Below are 23,422 nucleotides of genomic sequence, written 5' to 3'. Positions count from 1 at the left end.
TATTATTCTTATTACCTTTGACAAATGACTAAAACAAATGATTAAAGAGTACTGCTATGGTAAAGGGGAGGAGAGATTGTCTGTGTTCTCTGTGTCACCATATCCCGCTATGGACAAACTACTCTAGTTGTTATCGCCATGGTATGGATGCAGCTTGTTCAAATATTACATTAAATTTTACTTTTGTTTACTGGTTAAAATTTTAAATTCCTTGTGTATTGTTCATCCATTTGGCTGGCATGTCGATTCAGTTGCACATTTTATTTTCAGTATATTTCCTTTTTGTGTTATAACTACCAGTTTCATAATTTGTGAATAAAGAACTGAGATTTTCAACATATGCAGTGGGATTGATTTACCAAAAATGTACAGATTTTTTAATTAGGTAAACGATTGTCAACCGAGCTTATTAAAAAAAGGTGGAATCTGCATTACTTCAACCAACCAATCAAATCCAAGTAAACACCTTGTTCTGTTAATGTCTCTCAGACACGATTAGGTATTCAAAATAAACACAACTTCATAATATTTACTACCATGAGACTTGAAAAGTTAACAGCCTGTGTTCCTTTACACCCCAGTCAAAGCCGATTTTGAAATTGTGCAACTTACAGTGAAGTCGCAAGATTTCAAAATCGGATGACCTGCCAAATTAATTGCAATTTGCAAAACATCTGACACAGATGTCTATGCAAATCATAACAAAAGTAGTGCATGTTCTACTTTAGAAATCAGTGCGGCTCCGACTAAGTCGGAACCCCACCAATATGACCACTCTAATAGCGGACAATAGGGTGCGACTTGGCATACGATTTGCAAGTTGCATGGCATGAAAATCACATGCCAAGTCGCACCTGAAGTGACTGGGGGCTTAGTAAATCAACTACTTTTTTGAACCCTGTAAATTATAAGTTCTGCTGCATTCTATTCTTTATAGGTCTAATATGCCACATTGCTAAATCGTTAGATGCCAAAAAATATTCAAAATTATATAAAAGTACTTTGAGAAAGACATCTGCATTATTCAAACACTATATTAATTCTGTTTAAAGTACCCGAACTTAAAACCTGGAAACTGTGTATATCTATATACAGTATATGCACTGAGGCTCTACAACTTAATTTAGAAACTAATTTTAAAACACAGCCAGCTGATAAAAGCCCACCATAAATAAAATGGCTCTTAGTATTTATCCAATTAAGGGTAACCCAAAGATCACCACTTGTTGCATTTTGCGAATACAAATATAAAACAGAGAATACAAATACAGCACTCCTATCCTATACAGTGTGACAAAATAGATTAGTTAAAATACAAACACTAATAAAAGTGTGAATGTATGAAACTTTTTTTGTACAAAATTTGATACTAAAGTTCACAAGTCCACACAGAGAAACAGATATCAGCACTAATCAAAAAATGACCTCAAATCAAAAGTTCATAAACAAGATGTACTGCATGATGATAAAGTAATGACCTTATAAACACTAAACATTGTGCCCATCACCAAACCCAACCAGCAAGAGCAATCACTGCCACTAGAAGATTTAGCTACGCTTTTTTTTTTAGCTCCTTTCCCATGGCCAATGGTCAAAAGACAGCACAGAAGTACTTGGATCCAATTATCCCCAATAGAGTTTTTTCATTGATGAAATTTATCTAGCTCCCCTTCCTCACTGGAATAAGACATGTTCCATCACTCTATTGCGCTGATATTTGTTTCAGTGTGTAGGTTTATAGATTTTATGATACATTTTTTTATAATTTTTCATATGTTTACATTTGTGTTATTACTTTTATATTTTGTTGTCACATGTCGTAGAATAGGAGCATTGTATTATTGTTTTATACTAGATTGTTTTTGATTGATCAATATGGTTGCAAAAGGGTACTTAGGCAGAAGGGGTTTTTGTTCTTATTTGTTGTATTTAAGCTACAGTATATACACTATATTGCCAAAAGTATTGGGATGCATGCCTTTACACACACATGAACTTTAATGGCATCCCAGTCTTAGTTTGTAGGATTCGATATGGAGTTGGCCCACCCTTTGCAGCTGTAACAGCTTCAGCTCTTCTGGGAAGACTGTCCACAAGGTTTAGGAGTGTGTCTATGGGAATATATGACCATTCTTACAGAAGCGCATTTGTGAGGTCAGGCACTGCTGTCAGATGAGAAGACCTGGTTCATAGTCTCTGCTATAATTCATCCCAAAGGTGTTCTGTCAGGTTAAGGTCAGGACTCTGTGAAAGCCAGTAAAGTTCCTCTGCCCCAAACTTGCTCATCCATGTCTTTATGGACCTTGCTTTGTGCACTGGTGCAGTCATTTTTGAACAGGAAGGGGTAATCCCCAAACTGTTCCCACAAAGTTGGGAGCATGAAATTGTCCAAAATGTCTTGGTATGCTGAAGCCTTAAGAGTTCCCTTCACTGGAACTAAGGGGCCAAGCCCAACCCCTGAAAAACAACCCCACACCATAATCTCCCTCCTCCAAACTTTACACTTGGTACACTGCAGTCAGGCAAGTACCGTTCTCCTGGCAACCACCAAGCCCAGACACGTCCATTGGATTCCCAGACAGAGAAGCATGATTCGTCACTGCAGAGAACACGTCTCCATTGCTCTAGAGTACAGTGGCGGTGTGCTTTACACCACAACATCCAACGCTTTGCATTGCACTCGGTGATGTGAGGCTTGAATGCAGCTGCTTGGCCATGAAAACCCATTCCACGAAGCTCTCTATGCACTGTTGTTGTGCTAATCTGAAAGCCACATGAAGTCTGGAGGTCTTTAGCTATTGACTCTGCAGACAGTTGGCGACGTTTATGGCTTGACATAGACTTCAAACAATGTAACCCTTTAACAATGGATAAGGAGCTAAACAACAATCATGGCAGGCAATAAGAATCATAAGAAAATCTAAACCTACCTTTGCTATCTGGGGGATGCTGGGAAGTTTGTTAAATCCAGCCAGTGGAATTCGTTCGTGTAGAGTTTTTGCTCTTGACCTTGAGAAAAGTCAGTGAATAAAAATAAATGTAGGTCTGAATTAAGAACAAATTTATTCCATTATCATAAAGACTAAAAACTGGGACATCACTACTCACGTGATGCAAGCATTCTCATATTTATTATTTATTTTATGAGCTCTCAGAGCATTTGGACAATTGATCTTGATAAAGTGTCTGATGATGAAGAAAATATTCTACAAACTTATTTCAGAGATAAGATGAAGAGAAAGATAAAGCAGTATTTGCCGGGCAAGATGGCTGAAAAAAGTTCAGAAATAGAACAATGTTTGTTTTCATCATGCCGGGTTTATTGGAAATGACAGCAGTAGAGCATGCACAGGCTTAGTTAATGCCTCAGACATACACTACTGCAGAGCCCAGCTGTGCTGAAATATTACTAAATACTTCAATGACTGACAGGTTTATTTAAAAACCTTATTTGATTATAACATAGGATTTATGCTTCTAACATATGCGCAGAGATTTTACTGCTAGTTTCAAAACAATTACATGATTTGACAGGCAAAGGTGCTAAAACTATTAAAGCAATCATAATACAAACTGTTTTAAACTGAATTTAATTAACATATTTTTGTGTATATGTTGCTGAAATCTGCACACCGTAGAGGTTTGATTTAAAGTGATTGTGAAGGTAAACTTTTTTTTTTTAAATAACACCTGAACTGTGCAATGGCTTTGCACAGAGCAGCTCCGATCATACATTACTGGGGTCCCCTGCCATCATTCCTGGCTCCTCCCCCCTTCTGAGCACACCCATAGCAAACTGCTTGCTATGGGGGGTACTCGTGTGGGCTCAATCACATGCCAGGCTCTGTGTGTTCCCTGACACACACAGCACGGCTTGACCCCACTCCCTGCTCACAGGATTTGATTTCTAGCAGCAGGAGCCAATGGCGAGAGAGAGAGAGAGAGAGAGAGAGAGAGAGAGAGCACAGCTGCTCTTGGGCTGAACACAGAAGGTTTTTTTTACCTTAATGCAGACAATGCAAAGGTAAAAAAACCATCCCATTCACTTCAGCTGGATGCAGTGGCTGCACAGACTCAGCTGCTGCTCTCCATTTGAAAGCCATGTAGGTGTGCAGCCTAGAATGAATACTGTCTGCATCCAGGGCCACTTGCTCACACAGCTGTCAAACTGGGATCAGCAGTCTGTACAGTTGCTTCATCCTAACTGAAATAAATGGGACGGCTTGCATGGAGATGTATAGAACACCTCTGCATCCCTGTGCAGGCAAACACAGCCCTCCCATGGTTGTACACTTAACTACCCTTGAAGCCTAAAGGACAATCAAAATAACATGTCCTCTTATATGTCCTGTATATTAATATTTATTATTAGCTATAGTTTTAATTTATGTTATCTTTACCTATTGTAGTCTGTTTTATGCAAAACTTTTTACGTGCACATGATACCCTTTATTGACTAATCTAAGTTATTATTGATGCAAGTTTATAAAAAACACATAGGGTTCCTTCCTCAAGCATTATACAATTCTGCAAATGGTTCTAAAAACCAAAAATATATTTGAATACACACAGACAGGGGCGGACTGACCATTTAGCCACTCGCGCGAGGGCCCAGGGTCAGTAGGGGGCCCCATGAGATGCCTCTGGTACCTTTCATAGGCTCTTTTGGGTGTTTGAGTGTGGACGAGGACACAGGGGCCCCATGATTTCCTATTGCCCGGGGGTCCCATGAGTTGTCAGTCCGCCCCTGCACACAGAACAACAAAACGTTGTATTACATTAATAGTTATATTTCATAGTTTTTCTTTGTTGTCTGTGCATAAGTATGTGGCTTTAATAAACTTGAATTGTATAATGCCCGAGGAAGGAACCTTCTGTCTTCCAAAAGCTTGCATTTTTAATAAGTTGGCCAATAAAGGGCATCATTTAGACTCCAAATGTTATGCATTAGTCTATGACTAACAGGCTCTATTACTAGTCTTTTTATATAACTCTAATGGAGACATGTCCATTCACTTTTTATTCTGGTGACCATCACAGAAATGCTGTAGGCTGCATTTCCTGTTACCCCCCAACTTTGCATATATTCCTTTGAAAAACTCACTACATTCTCTTTAGGAGGCAGGAAATAAATGGTTGGAGTTATTTTAGTTCATTATAGTTAGTTATTAAAATGAAAGAGTTGAATTGCCCTATGAATTCACATGCAAGGTTTGACGATAGGAACTTGGAGATACCTAATAATGTTCTTGTCATTTTGGCTAGATATATCTAATGTTATAAAGTTGTGATAGAAACCTGTGTGGATTCAAAAACAGGAACCAACAATTTGTAAAGGAAGATTCTAAATATCACTATTCTAGTCTATTATATGTAGTGACACTTGTCCCTTCAGAAAAAAGATAAGAAAAGCTGTAGCGCTTGTCTATGGAAACCAGGAGCCACTTTCATATGATAACTGGTTGCTGTATATAACAATTATTATGTTCACGTTACTACCCTATACTGTAGAGTTTATTGATTAACCTCTAACACAAAAAAGTGATACAATTTTTATCTGTTTCCACACCAACCAATTAAGCACTAACTTTAATTTTCTCACCAGCGGAAAAATTACATTCAGAGTCTATGCATTAGAAGTAAAAAAACATAAAACTACAATAAAAAATATCGAAGTGAAAATGTATTGAGCAGTTATGAGAACTGCATTTGAACCTTTTGTATCAAAAACTCATAGGGGTTGATTTACTAAAACTGGAGAGTACAAAAGCTGGTGCAGCTAGAAACCAATCAGTTTCCAGGTTTTATTGCCAAAGCTTAGTTGAACAAGCTGAAGTTAAAAGCTGATTGGCTATTATGCACAGCTGCACCACATTCTGAGCGCTCCAGCATTAGTAAAGTTACCCCAAAGGGTTTTATATTCAATACCAAAAACTGATGAAATGCTCATCGTCATTATGGTACTTGTGTGCAAACAACAAAAAGCCTAATTTATGAAAGTGTTGTAAGGTAAAAAGTCTGACTGAAGGAGTCTAAAAAAAATGATTTATAAACATACATTACATTCCATGTTTATATCAAACATTTATTTGCATGCAGGATTTTATTTCTCTGTTTATATCTAATGGTTTGAGGTGCACACATATTCCATTCAGCAGAAGTGTAAATTATATTAGTACATGAACCTCAGACTGCCTGACACAGTTCGTATAAACAGGTCAATGTACTGTAATTCATAGTAACCAATAAAATCTGGGCTAGTTTAAATTGGCAATATGAGTGATTTCAGAATGGCTGCTATAAATTACTATCAGCCATTTTAATTTTTTCTTCATTATATTTTGACCATGTCATTTTAATATTTTTTATTGGTAAGTGAGCAAAAATGAAATGGTTGTAATGGCATACCTGAGTATAATTCTTAAATATTCTATGCTGTCGGCTTCTTCACATTTAATAGAAAGGATCAAGTTTCCTAGGCTGCTTCCAGTGCAATAAAAGTTTAAATGGTCCTGAAACAGGAAAACATACAGAGTAAATGAGTTCAGTTTTGCTGATTTGTGAACCTTAATTTAGGCACAAACTATGCAGAAATGCCTTATTTCTGTAACAACAGTTAGGTTCCAGATAACCTTGAACTATTCCAAAACCCTTTTCAAAGAGAGGGCTCCAACTGTTGAGCTTCAGAAGTACAGAGATACTGCCAAAGTCCTAAAGAGGTGTAATAAACTGAGGCACAAGACAATGATCTGCATCCCTAGATGGCTTAGATCAGTGGACTCCAAACTGCAGGCCAGATGTGGCACCTTGCTTGCCTTTATCATGCCATCCACTGACAACAGTGATGAGACATCATTCCTCCTACCATTCAGCTCACAGACACCAATGATAGGGCACCATTCCTCCCCCAGAAACCAATAATGGAGCACCATTCCTCCCTTAGACACCAATGCCAATACCAACAATAGGGCACTCACTGAAACCAGGGCATTTTCTAATCCCACTGGCCACAGTCTGACCCCACTAAAGCTTCGAGGACAGTAAACTGGCCCTTCGTTCAGAAAAAACCCTGGCCTAGATAAATGGACATCAAGGCAATGCTTACATTTTCCATTCATCTCTATGGATGAACAGTGGTGATATTTAGACACATGGTGAGTTAATGCAGACACAGACATTGCCAATTAAAGGATACACAGCAATCCTGTGCACACTAATTCCCATACCTGAATGACACCTCTGTTGATCTAAAAGGATCAATGGAGACAGTTGCTGCGAAGTTTGTTTAACTGCAGTACTGTGTCAGAGCAGTGATAGCCATCTACAGATGTTGATTGCTACCTTATGAGAATGAGCCCCAAATGTGCACACCTCAAACCTTCATTTGAATAGTTTTTTTTTTGCTTTAGAAGTTGCTAGTCACATTTAGATTTACTTTAGTATATGCAGTAAAAGAAAATTAGAGATACTGCAGGAAGTCCTTTTTATATTTGAAATTATTTTATTGTTTATTACAAGCATTTAAAAATAGCACTAAGAGATCATAGCATGTTATAAATAAAATAAACCTTCTTAAAATAAATTTAACAGTTACAAGATTGAGCATACTAAACTTATTTTCTCCCAAGAGCTATAAAAAGAAAGAATGGTTTACTAAAATAAAATTGCTACATGCCATTCGGAAGGACATAAAATGCTTCAGAATTTGGTATCAGCAATTGCCTTTTGAATATTTCCCTGAAGTGATAAGTAAAACTGAGATTTTAAGGTATGCTCCAAAGAGATAAAATTCAACTCCAGATGGCGATGAGATTGTTGGGCTAGGACGGCTACTTTAGAAACAATTTTAATAAATGTTTGCACAAGAAAATCAATAGACTGTTTTATCCTCATCCACTTACTGGGGTGCTAATTAATGTTCTTATTATTTTTGGGGTGAATCAGAACCTGTGTTTTCATTGCTGTCTGTGGCTCTGTTGTGATTATTTCCCCTCTTTTCTTTAATTCACCCTTAATACAGATAATAAATAGAAAGAGGTGCTATGCGCACCATGTGCTGCAGGTTCTTCCTTTTAAACATTAAAACCCACAGTAATTATAATGTATAATGTGGGATGTTCTAACAGCTGCAAGAGCAAATTCAGCCCTGTCATTACTGCACACAAAGTAAAAATTAACCAAAATCCCCTGAATGAAGGCAGAGAAGAGCAAAATGTACTTAACTGCTGAAAATTAAATATTATTAAAACACATGTAAGAAATTTGAGCCTTACTAAAAATTCAAGATAATGATCACCTAATACATGCTGCAATTATTACAATGCCAAGCAAAAGTTGATCTCTATAATTATTAATATTATTATACAGGAATTATAGAGCTCCAACAGTTTGTATGGTGACTTTCAAAACGGAAGGAGATAGTAGTATAGTTGCAATACAATTCAATACAAGAGGAAGCAAAGGTCCCTGCTTTCAATCTAAAAGATTTGCTGATTCCCCAACATACTGTGACTCCTCTCAGTAGATCTTATATCACTATGGATGCATTTCAAATATATTTTGGAGCATCATATGAATGAAGAGTTTTATCATTCCAAAAATGTATTCCATTATTCCATTACAAAGTCTTTTTAAAAGATAAGTAGTTAATAAAATTTCTGAAATATAAATGTGATTTTATTATTTTCTGTTGTATATCTGTACCTTTAGGCTATTTTACACTGCTGAGATCTGATCTTGATCCGACTTTCAGTGCCATTATGTAGTGCAACTTGGATGCAACTTTGATGCAACTTGGATAAGGTTTGTATATTCTGTGAGGCCAAAATCATGCTAGAGTTGTATTGATGTGGCATCACTGAAAACAATATCGTGCAATTCTGTGTGACTCAAGTTGCATCTGAAATTGCACTAGTGTGAACGGAACCTTAAAGTCACATTTTTTAAAGTTCTGGATTATCTAAAAATGGTTGAAAAGTTCAGAATAATTCCACTCAGAGGTGTTTTCTCATCCACAACAAATGTGCAATAGGTATGGATAGGTTTAATAGGATTTCTAATAGAAAAGGTTTCAACCTTTAGGTAAAAGATGAGAAAAACAATTCATTTGGTATAGAATGGTCTGTGCTTTGGTTTCATTTCCTGCTCTCTAGATGAGGAGCTGCTTTTGAAGTCCTGTTTTTGTGACCCTATCATAGCAGTATTGCTCAATGTTATAATATCATGTACTTTTATTATCAGATGTATTTCAAATATCCCCTGCGAAACACTATTTAAGCTACAGTATCTTTTAAAATGTATTAATTCATTGCTATTACCCAAAACATATTTCTTATACCATTATGATTTATGCGATGAACAATACATTTATTAGAGAGCTGTTTTTAGAGGTTCTGTTTTCTATCAGGAAAGTAAATTAACAGAAGTACCTTCTAAAACATGGGGTCTCCAAACAAAGGGCCAGATTACTGTCCTTCAGACTTTAGTGGGGCCAAACTGTGGCCAGGGGGAATAGAGATGTTTTTGGGCATCAGTGGGAGTAAACAGCGTCATATGTTTGGTATTAGGGGGATGAATAGTGTTCCATTGTTGGTGCCAGTGGGATAAATAGTATCCCATTGTTGATGTCAGTGGGCAGAATAGTGTCTCATATCAGTGGGATGAATAGTGCCCCAAGGATCGGATAAAAGCAAGAAAAGGGAAATACCTGGCCCCCGTGCCGCAGTCTGGAGACCACTGTCCTAAACCATGAGAAATACCCCTGGAAATACACATACTATTGGTTGGGTAGTTTTGCATCAAAGTATCATAGTACAATAAATTTTGTCTGTAAATATATGACTACTCTGCAACTACTAGTACAGCTTAAACAATTTTCAAATAATCAGCTAGAGTGAGTCACATTTTCTGGGTGACAGAAGATGATCTGTTCATGATGGTTCAGAGGGGTTCTTTAAATGTAAAGGCTTCCATGTACTACGGCACAAAGTGAGGCTGCATTCACACTTGAGCAACTTGTAGCTTGAAGCTCGAAGATCCAAAAATGCTCAAACTTAACAAAATCAATTGTTCTCTATGGTGCCTGTTTGAGCGATCAGGTAGGAACTGGCACCATAGAGAACAATTCAATTTTTAAGTTTGGACATTTTTGGAACTTCAAGCTACAAATCGCTCAAGTGTGAATGCAGTCTTAGGCACAAGGAAGTAATAATTTACTGATTTTACATGCATGATCTTGCTGGTGGAGGCTGGTAGAATGATCCTGCGTAACAAACATAAGTACAGGCATAGTATTGCATATGCATATACACACGTAACTTTCTTCTTCATCTTCCGCTAGCTACCAATGTTTCAATTTACATGCATATGGTCATATGTACTTACATATACATATAATAACTGCAGTCGTATTCAAAATTTTCTGGGGTTTTTTTTCCAGCTCTGAGCACATCGCCACAATATGGATCTTTATTATTATTACAGGTACTTACATAGCACTGTCAATTTATGCTGCGCTTTACATATATATTGTAGATTCACATCAGCTCCTAACCCTCAAGGGGCATACAATCTAAAGTCCCTAACTCACATTCATACATACACATACTAGGGCCAATTTAGACAGAATCCAATTAACCTACCAGCATGTCTTTGGAGTGTGAGAGGTAAATGGAGTACCCGGAGGAAACCCATGTAGGCACCGGGAGAACATGCAAACTCCAGGCAGGTGGTGCCGTGGTTGGGATTTGAACCTACGACCCTAGTACTGCCAGGCAGAAGTGCTAACCATTTAGCCACTGTGCTGTAGCTTTGTGCATTGTCCCATAGACAACGATGCACTTATGTTCAAATCCAGAAAAAAAATGATACACAGCTACAAATGTGCCATTTTTTTTCTCCCATGTTCAAGAGGCCTAAAAAATATAGAAAGTTACAAATATCGATTCAGCTGTTAAATCATATTTTCTGCACTTAGAATAATCATCTCAATTTACATTAATAATTTACATTATAATTCAACAAACCTTCCCCAAGAAGTGCTTTCTATAGGCCCGAGCAGAACCCTTGTATTCTAGTTTGTATCCGTATGTGCTGGGGCTCATGGGTTCTTCCTCCTCATCACAAATACTGCTGTCAGACGATGTTGGAGTGCTTATGTTTTCTGGGTCTTCTATCCAATAACCACCAAATTGCGGCAGAATAATCAAAGGGTATGTGGTATCTTTGTCTAAAATCTGTAATACAGAAGTAATAGAGATGTAACACATTAGCCAATTAACTGCTGATAAACCCTTACATCAGAATGCACTGCCATGTACTGGAGTGAAGATGTGGACTGTCTAGAAAAGTTAGATAAGGTGACCAGATTTTCAAAATTAAATATGGGGACACTTGACTAACCACACCCACTTTTACTGGATTTAGGACAGGGGCGAAGCAGAGTGTGGGGATAATAGTGAAAAGTGATGAGCACTGCACCAAATGTGGAGTGTGGCCAAATTGTACCACCAGTGGGAGAAGCTTAAAGGGGGTATGGTTTAATAACACCTGAGTCTACTTTGCTGTGGAGCAAGAGTGCAGGCCCAGGTATGCACTTTAAGTCACCATCACAAACAAGGGTAAGACGGCAAATAATCCACATCCTTACATCCAACAGCAAAGTCTACACAAGCAGAGAGGGGAGGGACTGGTTTAGATCAAGTAATATAAGCATGTAACATCAATGACCCCAGAAACAAATGAGAGCATTCCCCTCATCCTTCCTCCTGTTTCAGGACAATCACAGCCTGCAGCCACCCGGGCTGGGGATGCCACTAATAAAGCTGAAAAAAAATTGAGGATACATCCATTTAACGTGAGGACAGAAACCCCTAAAATCATGGACTATCCCCAGAAACTGTGGATATCTGGCCACCCTAAAGTAATACCAAACATTCAGCTTATGAGACACAGAGGGGTGTCTTTCATGTTTCATGATATCTATACTACAATAGAGAAACTTTCCTACAGTGGGATGTATTTGCTTTAATAAGTAAAAGAATGGATTAAAGCAGGGGTGGGCAACTGTGGCCCTCCAGCTGTTGTAGAACTACAAGTCCCATGAGGAATTGCAAAACTGACAGTTACAAACATGACTCCCAAAGGCAGAGGCATGATGGGACTTGTAGTTCCCCAACAGCTGGAGGGCCACAGTTGCCCACCCCTGGATTAAACCATTCTATTTTTCTTCTTGTGGTGTGTGTCCCATTGGGGAGATTTCTCTTTACTTCCTGTCCTGGAGGCACAACAAGAAGTGAAAAAAAAATCTCTACAAAGAAAGGGGAAATACACTCTTAGGTGTCACCACTCATTTCATGTTTTAGTGACATTTTCAAAGTCTACCTAACAGGGCACAGATATTAACAAAACCTTGACAAAGGTTCTAATCCTTTGTTGTTCTATGCAAAATTATAACAAAACATAGCTTTAGGCTATACGTACAATTTAAATCGAAGAACTCACTGTTATTGCAGCATAAGCCATTTATATAATGTGTTCTAAAAATAATGCAATCTACTTATAACTCTAGCCTATATACTTTTACTGATGTGAGTTTCAAAATTTAAAAAATATTGTAGGGAATAAGTTGCTTTAGGAAATATCTGTAATATATGCGATTTCTGTGCGTATTTAACACACCGTAGACATAAAAATGAAAAAAAAAATGTATAGGGGGAGGGAATGAAGTCCCTCTTTAATATTGCTTCATCTGTAGGGACAGAATTACCTCCAGTGAAAGTGCAGCACTAGGTGTGGACTTCAGAAACCTCAAAGGGTGTATTTGAGCCATAACTCCCACTTCCATAGGAGTTCAGTGCCTATTTACTACTGAAAAGCTGCATGTTTACAGGATTACAACTGAAGCCTTAGAGATTTACTATAATAGAGGATTCTTAAAGGTTTACCTCCTCGATGCTGGGATATGGTATATAATCATCCTGAAATTAGAAAGAAAAGTAAAAATAAAAATAAGACAAAGTACGTTATATTCTTTTTTCTTTACATCTTTTTTCTGCTAAATGAAGGAGATGTCTATGTGAAATGACAGAAATCAAATAACATTATAGAATCATCTATTTGAATCAATTCCCCAGGAGGTGCTAGGAGTCTCTTGTCTTTACTACTTTTACACAAGTACTTGGACCAGTCTGATTAGATGCTGCCTAAACTGCCAGTATATTTTTGGATGGAAATGGCGGCCCATACAAAGCAGGGAGAACACACAAATGTAGATAACACCCCTGACAATTATTATCTTAGGACTTGTTCACACTACAACCCAGTGCAGGAAGTCCTTGTCCGTTTCCTGCAAAAGCATTCAAATTGCACTGCCCTTGTGATCTGCAGCAGGTGTCAGTGCAAGATTAACGACACCCCAAACACAGGTCGCACACACAGTGCATTTGCCTACACCAGATTGTAAGTACCCTGTGATCCAGTTCTAGTCCATCTCCAAAGCACACTGCACAGAACTGCATGTAAATCGCACAGAAACACTCATGAACATGATGCTGGATGTGCTCCAGACAAGAAACTGCCTGACTTGCCGCAGTTTCTAATGCAAACTATGAGAATCTCAAAGTGTGCGGTGAAATTACAGCAAGCAATTTCTGTAGGAGGGGAATTTATACAAATGTGCCAGACTTAAAGCAAGGCTGGAGTTCAGACCTAAAGTGTAAGTTCACATTTAATGGAAAGGAGAACTAACACCCTTTATCCTCCCCCCAGTCCCTGTTGAACTTACTACTGTGGGAGATGAGCTATCAGTGCCCATGCAGCCAGTATAGTAAATCCCTGGTCTTTCTCCCTTCTTTCTGTAGGGCTTCCGGGAGAGATTAGAGATATTTTGATTGGCCAAAGCAGTCACAAGCTGGCATTGACAAATCGGAGCAGTTCTGAGCCGTATACAAAAAAGCGGAAGAACAAGAATTCCAAAATCTCCACCCACAAAGGTAAGTACAGTAGGACTGGGGGTGGAGAGGATGTAGGGTATTAATTCACCTTTTCCTTTTTTCTGAACAGATGAACTAACCCTTTAAGACTGCTAACCCATTACCCATGCTATGTCCCACAATCTGGGGGTTATTTAATACATTACTAATGATGGATAACCATCAATACAGATGGTTCTTAGTTGATGCATGTTTTTGTATGTCTTGAGGCCTGCCTATTACTATGCCAGAAAACCATCATGTACAGTATAATGTTGTCATCCTATAGAAGACATAATTTATTACATTACATTTTAGAAGGACTGGCTGTGGCTCAAAGCACCAAGTTAGGGTGATCCCATACTATAGGTGAAAAAACTAAATTCTGAATCTGGTTGTTGTGGGAGGCAATTTTCAGAACATACACTTTGCAATGGCCTTCAAACTGATGTTTTTCTTAAAAAATTCATCTTCATTAAAGTGTTACTAAACCCAGGACCCTACATTCACTATATCTGGTCTCCCATAGTACACACAACTTGGAAATGCAATTATTGTAGTAAATATAAACTGCTAAATACATTTTCTCATCAGCAGTTGGAACAGTCTTGTGACTTCTATCAGTGTCCAGCTGAGCACTGGTTAAAGCTGCTAGAAGGAGTTTTCATTTTGTTCTAGGAGGATGCAGGATCCCTGACCTCTGTTTGGACAGTGCTGATTGGCTCTGTGCTGATCACATGCACTCTCCCAAGAAACAAAAACCTCTCTAGCAATACACACCAAACTGACTGTGTGCAGAGTGACTCCACACGATATGTCTTATCAGGAGATAGGAGGGGGACACTGGAAGAAAGGGAGGATCAGAGAAGTCAGGATCAAACAGAGTTTTTACACAGGCAGAGGATGAATCCCATAGGTTCCACGGTGAATATAACAAGGATGCTTTACTGCATATACAGACTGATTTTACTGTTGTGGGTTTAGTAACATTTTAAGCTTCAGAGTAATGAACATGATCAATCTGCAGATGCAGCTGCCATGACCTTGGTTCCTATGACACTGAAAACAGCCAATCTTCAATGGTGTTTGCTTAACAATGGTGCAGATCTTCTTGCTGAGTATAGATGTATTTTTGTGAAAACCCAGTAAGTCATTCTCAAATTTTAAATAAAACACAAAGCCAATATCACAAAACAGCTGTCACCTGTTTAGTTATTTTTGAAATATCATATTCATCAATCAGTTTGATTTGAGTTAGGACATTTGGCAATACATTTTATCTCCTGAAAATACCAAATTTCATTGCTGCCTCATTTTACCAAAATCCTTGGCCTGACACTGATCTGAGAAACTTGTCTATGGTATCAGGCTTGTATTGTTATGGGAAGAGACAGCACTGAAAAAAGCCTTCAAATGTACACCTTCAATGTCAGGCAATTTTAAAATATGAGATTGCAGAAGTGCCAGATCATAAGGAGAACCTATACCGTTTTTTTAGATTTAGTTTTGAAAAAGTTTTTTGTTTTTCATATATATCTACTGATCTTTATAGCATTTTCCATTAAGATTAAAATCTTTCATTTACAGTTTACCATTTGAACACAGGTTGCAGCCTTTACACAGTATTTGTAGAATTTGGTGGGCTTTCTAACAAGCAAGCCCAGCAGTTGATTCATACTTCCTATCTTCATATTAAAAATAACAAAAACATAAAGAATACATAGTTTTAAGTTTACTACTGAACATTACTATGGAACACACATATCTAAAAACAAACGGTATATGCTCCCTTTAAAATAGTAGGTCCTTATAGTAACGTCATTCTGTTTTCCAAAATGCACAATCATACAGTGGAAAGCAATTAAACAAAATGGACACATTGTCCACATTTGTAGAATAAAAAGGTATGTTTGAGGTAGGAGATCATTTCCTGCTTCAAATATCCTCAGTATTGCAGAATAAGACAGATCAAAATTAGTCTGGTTCAGCCAATTTTGATCCATGTATGGGCTCCTTGGTTGTTCAGAAATCAATCTACTGATCATCTTCTGTACAACCTATTGGGTTTTTCCTGATCGATCAGTACCACCAGGTATAGCCGGCAGCACTGATCATTGTCTTCTGATGGGTAGGAAAGTTCCCTGCCGTCTGTACACAATAGCACAGCAGGAGGATTCCCCCTTTTACCTTGAATGTGTGGATGGGGGAATCTGATATTTTTTTTTTGTATGGGCTGTCTTAGTCACGGCTAAAAAATACTGCATAGATGACAAAGGGAAATATTGAGCACATAGGTACAGTTACAGGGGCAGGCACATTGATCGTGGCTTTGTATAATGGGGCTTTCACCTTAACCAGCTATAGTATGATACCTAGCACTGCATTGTATCACAAGATCACTGTAGAGAAAAACAATTTACTTTTTTTTATCATAATTTTCCTTAAAACACGTCTGTTTAAAGATTATTGCTTTTTTCTGAGCAACAATAAACAGCATATGGAGCAGAAGATAAGGCATGATGTAAGTGCATGATGGGGCAGCTAAACAAAGCCTATTTGTAAGCTCTATGTAACTATGTTCTCCCTTCTCCCAAACTAACCCAGCCGTTGCTCTGCTGTGCGTCGCATAGACGCGGCTCTTTGTCATCTCTTTTACTGTGCATCAATGATGAGTACATTATAGTGAAAACACAGAATTCCACTGTGCCCAGTCCTGCATGTATTATGAATGCAGACAACAAACTGTAAAAATCAAACTTGAGTTTTATTAAGCCAGATGGTGAAAGAAAAACCACAGAAACTCGTTTAAGTTGATTTTGAAAGTAACTTCTGGCTAGAGCGCGTAACTCATGCTTATTATCCGCAAATCTTTTCCCTACATTGCTTATTCAGGCAGAATTCTTCTATACTGACATTTAAAAAACAAATCCCTACACTTTTAAACTCTTTCACAGAACGATCAATCATTTAATGGCATGTATGTAAAGGTTCCAAAATAACTCTCAAGACAAAATGGCTTCTATGCAGCACTGTAGCAGATCTCCTGTTCTGCTGCCAATAGGATGTGGCCTGCAAGTGGTACAAGGATATTGTACACAGGTATTTAGGCAAGTCGTCAAGGGCAGTTATACACATTATTTATCAACATGTATAAGAGTGTATTTGGTTGTAGGTCTCAATCAGCAATACAGGCTTTGTAATTAGAGGGGCACAAAGCATAGGAAGAACCCAACAGTCCTCAAAATCCATCTCCACATTTGGCCAATGAGAGAACTGGTATTTTTTGTTTATTGCAAATTGCTGTATAGGTTAAGAACAAATGAGTTGCAAAAGCAAGTTGACTGTAACAGGGGCAGACTGACAACTCATGGGGCCCCCGGGCAATAGGGGATCATTGACCCCTGTGTCCTCGCCCACACTCAAACCACACCCAAAAAAGCCTATGGAAGGTACCAGGGGCATCTCATGGGGCCCCCTACTGACCCTGGGCCCTTGGGCAGTGCCCGAGTACCCGAATGGTCAGTCCGCCCCTGGGCTGTAATGTTCCTAATATTGCAGCTGCATGTAATAGAAGTATGCCAGATGTAACTGCGGTCTGACCTCATCCTGCTTCTTGTGCACAGTGGATAACTGCTAGATGAATCTAACATTTCACAGGGGTCAGGACATGTCCATGACTCTCTGGTCACTCTCCATGTTGTTGTACTTCTCAGTTCTTGTTAATAGTAATACTCTGTATTAAATTGTGTTTTTTTTTTAATTCTACGTGGTTATTGTTCTTTTCTATATTTAGTCTCAGTTTTTCAAATACTGTTAGGACCGCTTTATGCTATATTTTACATAATTCTGAATACTTAGTTTTAATCTCTAGTCTTTAAATGGACACTATAGTTTGTCTCTAAAATAATCAGCTGTGATGTCTGCCTAGGTTTCAGGCAGCAGTAAGATAAGTGTGATGAACTGAGACATAACTGCCTACTGTACTAGCTATAATGAAGATAAGGATTTATTGCTTTCATGCCGGGTGTGCTCGGTAATGTGTCTGAGAATGAAGCACAGTATGTCTGCTTTGTTAGTACCCCGAGGACACTAAAAAGACAACATTCACCATTGAAAAGAACAGAACTATTACTCAGGGGGGAATATTTAGAAACTGTGTTGCCAGGTGCTAAAAAGCAAATTTTAGTTTTGCTAAGATTTTAATAATGAACATGCCTCCAGCAAAGAGACGCACAAATAACTCTCAAAAAAAATTTGTTTTGTCAATGACCATGCTGGGAAACAGGATGCAATGGAAAGTTTTAGAAGTTGTATATTTTGTAGGCTAGTGAAGGTCTACAGAATAGAACTTTAGGATACATAAATAGTATAATATAGAACACAGCTGCAAAATGGTTTGAAAAAGAGAGGTGTGTGTATGTGTAGCTAGGTGCTTAGCCAGCGGAGAGCAACAACAGACAGTTGTGCTGCAGCCCCCTTATGTCCCGAAACAGGATTCCTATGCTGGCATCAGTGCTGTTAAGAATACAATCACCAGGGGGAGCCACTGGGACTTGAGAAACTGAAAGGTCTATGATGCAACCGCACAGGATCATGGGAAATGCACTGAGCAAGGAGAGATACATTGTGGAGGTGAATGCAGCTGCAAACTAAAAGAACCAAAAGAATCCCTGTTAGAGGAGGGGACAGCTAGCTAGGGGACCAGAGTGCCAGGAACCAAACCTGTGAGGAATAGAGTGCTGGAACTGAGCTTTGAGCACTGGATTGCAAGGACTGGAACACTGAGGGTCAGGCACCTGAGGACCAGAATAAAAGGAATGTCCAGGACAAGGTTCGCTGGGTGCCAGGACTGGTGAGCGGTTGTGACCGTGCTTACTGTACCACTGTTTTAGCAGCTTGGTACCAGAAGAGACTGCTTACTTATGGCTGCAAAACTGACCACTGCATGAATCTTTAAAAGGACTGTAATAAAACTGCATCACCATACAGATTGAGTCCACAGTTGGCTAGCTGAAGTTTGACACCAGATACCGTACAACCACCTCCCAGGAAAATTCCCTTCAGGAAATATATACAGTGCTCAGCATAAATGAGCACACCCCAACAGATTGCTCAGAAAACCTTTCCTTTTCTCTCAGAATCAACATTTCCTATGGCACACTATACTACAAAATACTCCCACAAATGCGGGCCATTGATTGCAAACAAGATTTGTTAATTTGCACACACAAAAAAGTATTTTTCCTAGCAAATTCATTCAAGACCATGTTGCAAAAATGAATACATCCCAATAAAAGTCTTAGGAGCAAAGCTAAATTTTAGACAACAAAATCCTAATTAACAAGAATTCAAATACAGGTGAATCTAATTATTCATTAAACAGGTGTACACCAAACAGTTGATTATAAAAGGGCGTTACTTAACAAAGAAATCCCCTTCCCATTTCCTGCTGTCAGCAATGGCACCACATGGAAGAGATATGTCACAAAGCTTGAGAAAGAAAATAATTTCTTTACACAAGAAAGGTGAAAGGCTACAAGAAGATCAGCAAAGTTTAATTACACTGTTCAACAAATTTTTATTTTTTGCCAGTTTTGGAAACAAAAGGATCCATTTCTTAATGAATTTCACATTCTGAGTTCAAATATAACAATGAAATTTGTCAATTGGCTCTAGTTTTTCTGTAAACGGAAAGTTTTCTACTATAGGCGTAATGACTACATAATGCACAATAATTATATAGATAGATGTCTTTCCACAAATATAAAGCAAGTGATATTGACTACATAACAAAGCCTAAATGGCATAATATATTGCATAGGATTACCAAGAAAAATTATAGCCATAAGCTAAGTTGAATCATTTTAATACTTAGGATTCTCACTAGTTTTGTCTTCAGTTTGTGTCGGTTTTGCTTCTCTTGGCTTTTCTCTTGTATTCGAGGAAAGGGCTATCTCTTACAACTGTCCAGCAATAGTCAGCAAGCATTGATGGGCTCCATTTACCTTGATATCTTCTTTCCATAGCTGCAATGTCTTGATGGAAGCGCTCTCCGTGTTCATCACTCACTGCTCCACAGTTTGGTGGGAAAAAATCCAGATGCGAATGTAGAAAATGAATTTTTAGAGACATGTTGCAACCCAGATTTCTGTAAGTCTGGATGAGTTTTTCTACCACTTTCTTGTAGTCTGGTGTTTTATTGTTTCCAAGAAAATTTGATGTCACTGATGTCATGGAAATTTTGTATTGTTGGTCGAACTTTAAATGTGTCATGTATTCGTGTTATTCATATGTCTCTCGTGTGGCTTAATTAAAGCTCTGAAGGCTGCAATTGGGCCATGCGCATGTACAATGTATGTATTACAGTACTCGGCTTGGTAATGGATGAGATGGCAGATCTGCGCTTATAGACCGGCGTGTATACCACCACGGCATTCCATGCGAATGCTGCTGTCAGTAGACCGTGGGCCTGTATCCACATATCAGCAGCATGGTACCACGTGGGCTTCATAACGCAATGCGCAAGCGGTGTGAACTCCACGTGTAGGCTTATGCATATCTTACAACCCATTACCAACTTGAAACTGTATCTGGGATGGATGTGTTTTAATAAAGATCGTATCGGGCCCATCCAGGTACAGACTGATATTTTTAGGGAGTGCTTGTGCAGAGAATTTTGCATACCAATAGAAGCTAGTAGGACAGGAAATATGACCTCAGATGGCTCATAGGGGGGAAGGGGAGGAAGTCTGCTGACCTCAGAAGACTCATGGGGGAGGACCAGTGATAGATAATAGCAAAGGCTATGCTCCAATTGGAATGTATATCCTCTGTATAGGCAATCCCCATTGTATTGTTCGGTGGGAGGGTTTGACTTTATTCATGTGGGGGGCATGTGTGTATTCTTAATAAAAACAGAGAGCTGAGCCTAAAGCCGGCCCTTATGTGAGTTGCAACCAGCCTTAGAGTGTCGTGTGATCATTCTAGGGTAACGGAGCTCCATCACCCACAAATTCAACAGAACCAAAGTATTTGGATGGGCAGGAATCGTGTAGTTTGGCTGCAGTCGTGGTAAGCGAGATTCGCACAGCTTTATGGGGGATTTCTGCGCATCCAACTGCGAGTACTCACGGTAAGGAGAAATTCGTTAAAGCGAATTTCCAAGACAGTTTGGCGAGCCTGGTGGATACTAACGCGTATTCTTGCGTAGCTAACCTAGAACGAGGGGGGAATGGCCATCATGAACTAGCAAAAAGTATGCCGGCACATTTCAGGTCTCTCTGCCATTAAGAGGATCGCTTTTTGCGTGTTCGTGTGGCTGATTTCGCTCTCTGTTAGCTAACAAGAAATACCGCTTAACAAGGACCTCGTTTTTTGTCCTAAACTCTTGATTTGTGGGTGAAAGACAAGGGTTTGTCTCTGCGGAACGCAGCAGAGGGGGGGTTTTGGTTGGCTGGATTTGGTCAAGTTTAAAAAATCTTCCAACCAAAAATTAAACGGGTATATGTTTTAGTGGGTAAAAGTTGTTGCATAGTGTTAGGTAAGTATTTGCGGGTTGTAGGTACTGTGGTGATTGCTTTACCCCCCTCCACGTGAGGTAATTATTACAGTGCTGAAAGGCTTAGGTTAATTGTTAACTGTTGTAAGATCTGTGTTATGTGGTCTGTACAATGTTTTGTGGTATTACTGCTCCCAGCAAGCATGCAGCAGGGGGTCCTTTTGTTACATGTGCATGTTAGTGTGATATGTTGGTGTTTTATGTCCGTTCTGTGATTGTGCCCAAATTGTGTTGTATGTGTACTTCATATTGTTGTGTAATTGTCCAGTGTATGTTCTGTCCAAACGTCTGTTTTATGTAAGAGGCAATTTTGAGGCTAGAGTCTGCCGTGTGCTTCCCTGTGGGGGGCCATTCTAGCGTTACCATGTGCTTCCCTGTGGGGGGTCATTCTAGTATCTGCCATGTGCTCCTCTGTGGGGGGTCATCTTCTTGACAAACCACATGGACTCCTTTTGTTTGGTGGCCATTTTGTTGACTACCAAATGTGCAGTAATCTCTATGCAATGTGCATGAAGTTTCCTATATGCATTTGACCCATATTGTGTTTTTAATCCAAATTTTTTACAGTTTCATTTGTTTGCTTTTAGCTTTAAATTTGCGTATTGCCGGCCAATTTAAAGTGTATTAAGCGAGTTTTCCCTTCACGTGTTCCACATTTAATGAGCGCGGTGAAGTCTGGGTTTTTGCACATAGATTTCTTGTATAGTGATTATGTTTTTCTTGTGTTTTTCCTGTTAAAAGTAGTTCCTTATTGTAAAGCGGGTTTGTTTTAAGCTGCTGTGTCGCGTGTTTCACGTCCAGCAGACTTTTTGTGTAAACGGTTCTAGGTGGTTGCAGTGAAGATTGCGTGTATAACGTGGATCGTTTAGCGGTGCTGATAGGAGTGATTTTTGCGTCAGCAACAAGGTTACTTTTGGCGCAGTTTTTCGGTTTACCTCTGTGTAATTGTTTTACTGTGAAACGTCCCGTGTTTTTCATAAGGATCCACTTTGTCCTTTTTAACAGTTTTTCAGGTTGAAAAAGGGTTTTTCTGTGTGTATTAGGAAAGTTTTTTTCTTTACACAAATTTCCTAAAGGTCAGTTAGCAGGTTTCTGCCCAACCAGTGACCCCTAAGTAACATCCAAGAACCCCTCTTTTTGTTTTGACTTGTGTTAGCTACTGTGTGCTGGGAGAGAAAAGCCACTTTCATCATTGTGCGGTGTGGCCTGCCAAACACAGTGGGTGATGAGAACCACATAAATTACGCTGTGCGAGTGGGCGGTCCAGGGAAGTCCTGGTTACCACAAACACTTCGGGTGGTCAGGATCACACAAATTGCGCTGTGGGAGTGGGAGGTGTGCTCTCAGTCTGACCGCCACTTGATGCGCTTCGGGTGATCGATAAGTATCACATAAATTACGCTGTGCTGGGAAAGTGGTGGAATCAGGCCTCTCGGTAGGATCCCACCGAGTGCTCCAGGGGGTAAACAGGTACCCGGACGCGGGATATATACCAGTGACTAGTCACGATGGGCAGTAGTCAGTCCATGAAGAGAGAGGGGGAACCAGCCCTCTTCAGGGTAAGGACAGCTGCACAACTGATGAAGGTGAGTTTGGGGGGGAAGTCTACAGAACCCCTCAAAAGGTGGAATAAATGGTCGAAGGGTACCAGATGGGAAATTCCCCGGGAAGGTACATTTGACGCATGGAGGTGGGAAAAATTCATCTCTGAATTTGAACCACGGATGCAGGCGTCAGAACTAGAGATCGCACAGCTATGGCTTCACAGGTCAATCCGATTAGGGAGGCAGGGCATACATAAACTGGTGTCTGTCCGGAAGAACCAGGTGATGTATACCTGGCCTCCAGAGGGAATAAAACAGGAGGATCCAGTGTCAGAGGTGGAAGAAGCTCT

At 39.2% G+C, this 23,422-nt stretch overlaps 1 protein-coding gene across 4 annotated transcripts in view; it reads right to left on the bottom strand.

Annotated features, from left to right (window-relative positions):
- RAP1GAP2 (RAP1 GTPase activating protein 2) overlaps positions 1-23,422 on the bottom strand; it is a 918,850-nt gene that overhangs the window by 78,781 nt on the left and 816,647 nt on the right. For all 4 annotated transcript variants that reach the window (XM_089683779.1, XM_089683780.1, XM_089683781.1 and 1 more), the window contains 4 exons: positions 12,945-12,977; positions 11,025-11,234; positions 6,409-6,512; positions 2,931-3,009 (listed from right to left, as the gene is read on the bottom strand). In XM_089683779.1, the coding sequence (XP_089539905.1) occupies positions 2,931-3,009; positions 6,409-6,512; positions 11,025-11,234; positions 12,945-12,977 (426 nt within the window). The remainder of the gene's footprint in view (positions 1-2,930; positions 3,010-6,408; positions 6,513-11,024; positions 11,235-12,944; positions 12,978-23,422) is intronic.

This window comes from Staurois parvus, unplaced genomic scaffold (assembly GCF_062004578.1).
Source record: "Staurois parvus isolate SC_StPar_1 unplaced genomic scaffold, SC_StPar_1.0 ptg000321l, whole genome shotgun sequence".
Taxonomy (NCBI): domain Eukaryota; kingdom Metazoa; phylum Chordata; class Amphibia; order Anura; family Ranidae; genus Staurois; species Staurois parvus.
The sequence above is the reverse complement of the archived record's forward strand: the minus strand, read 5'-3'. Positions and strand labels throughout refer to the sequence as shown.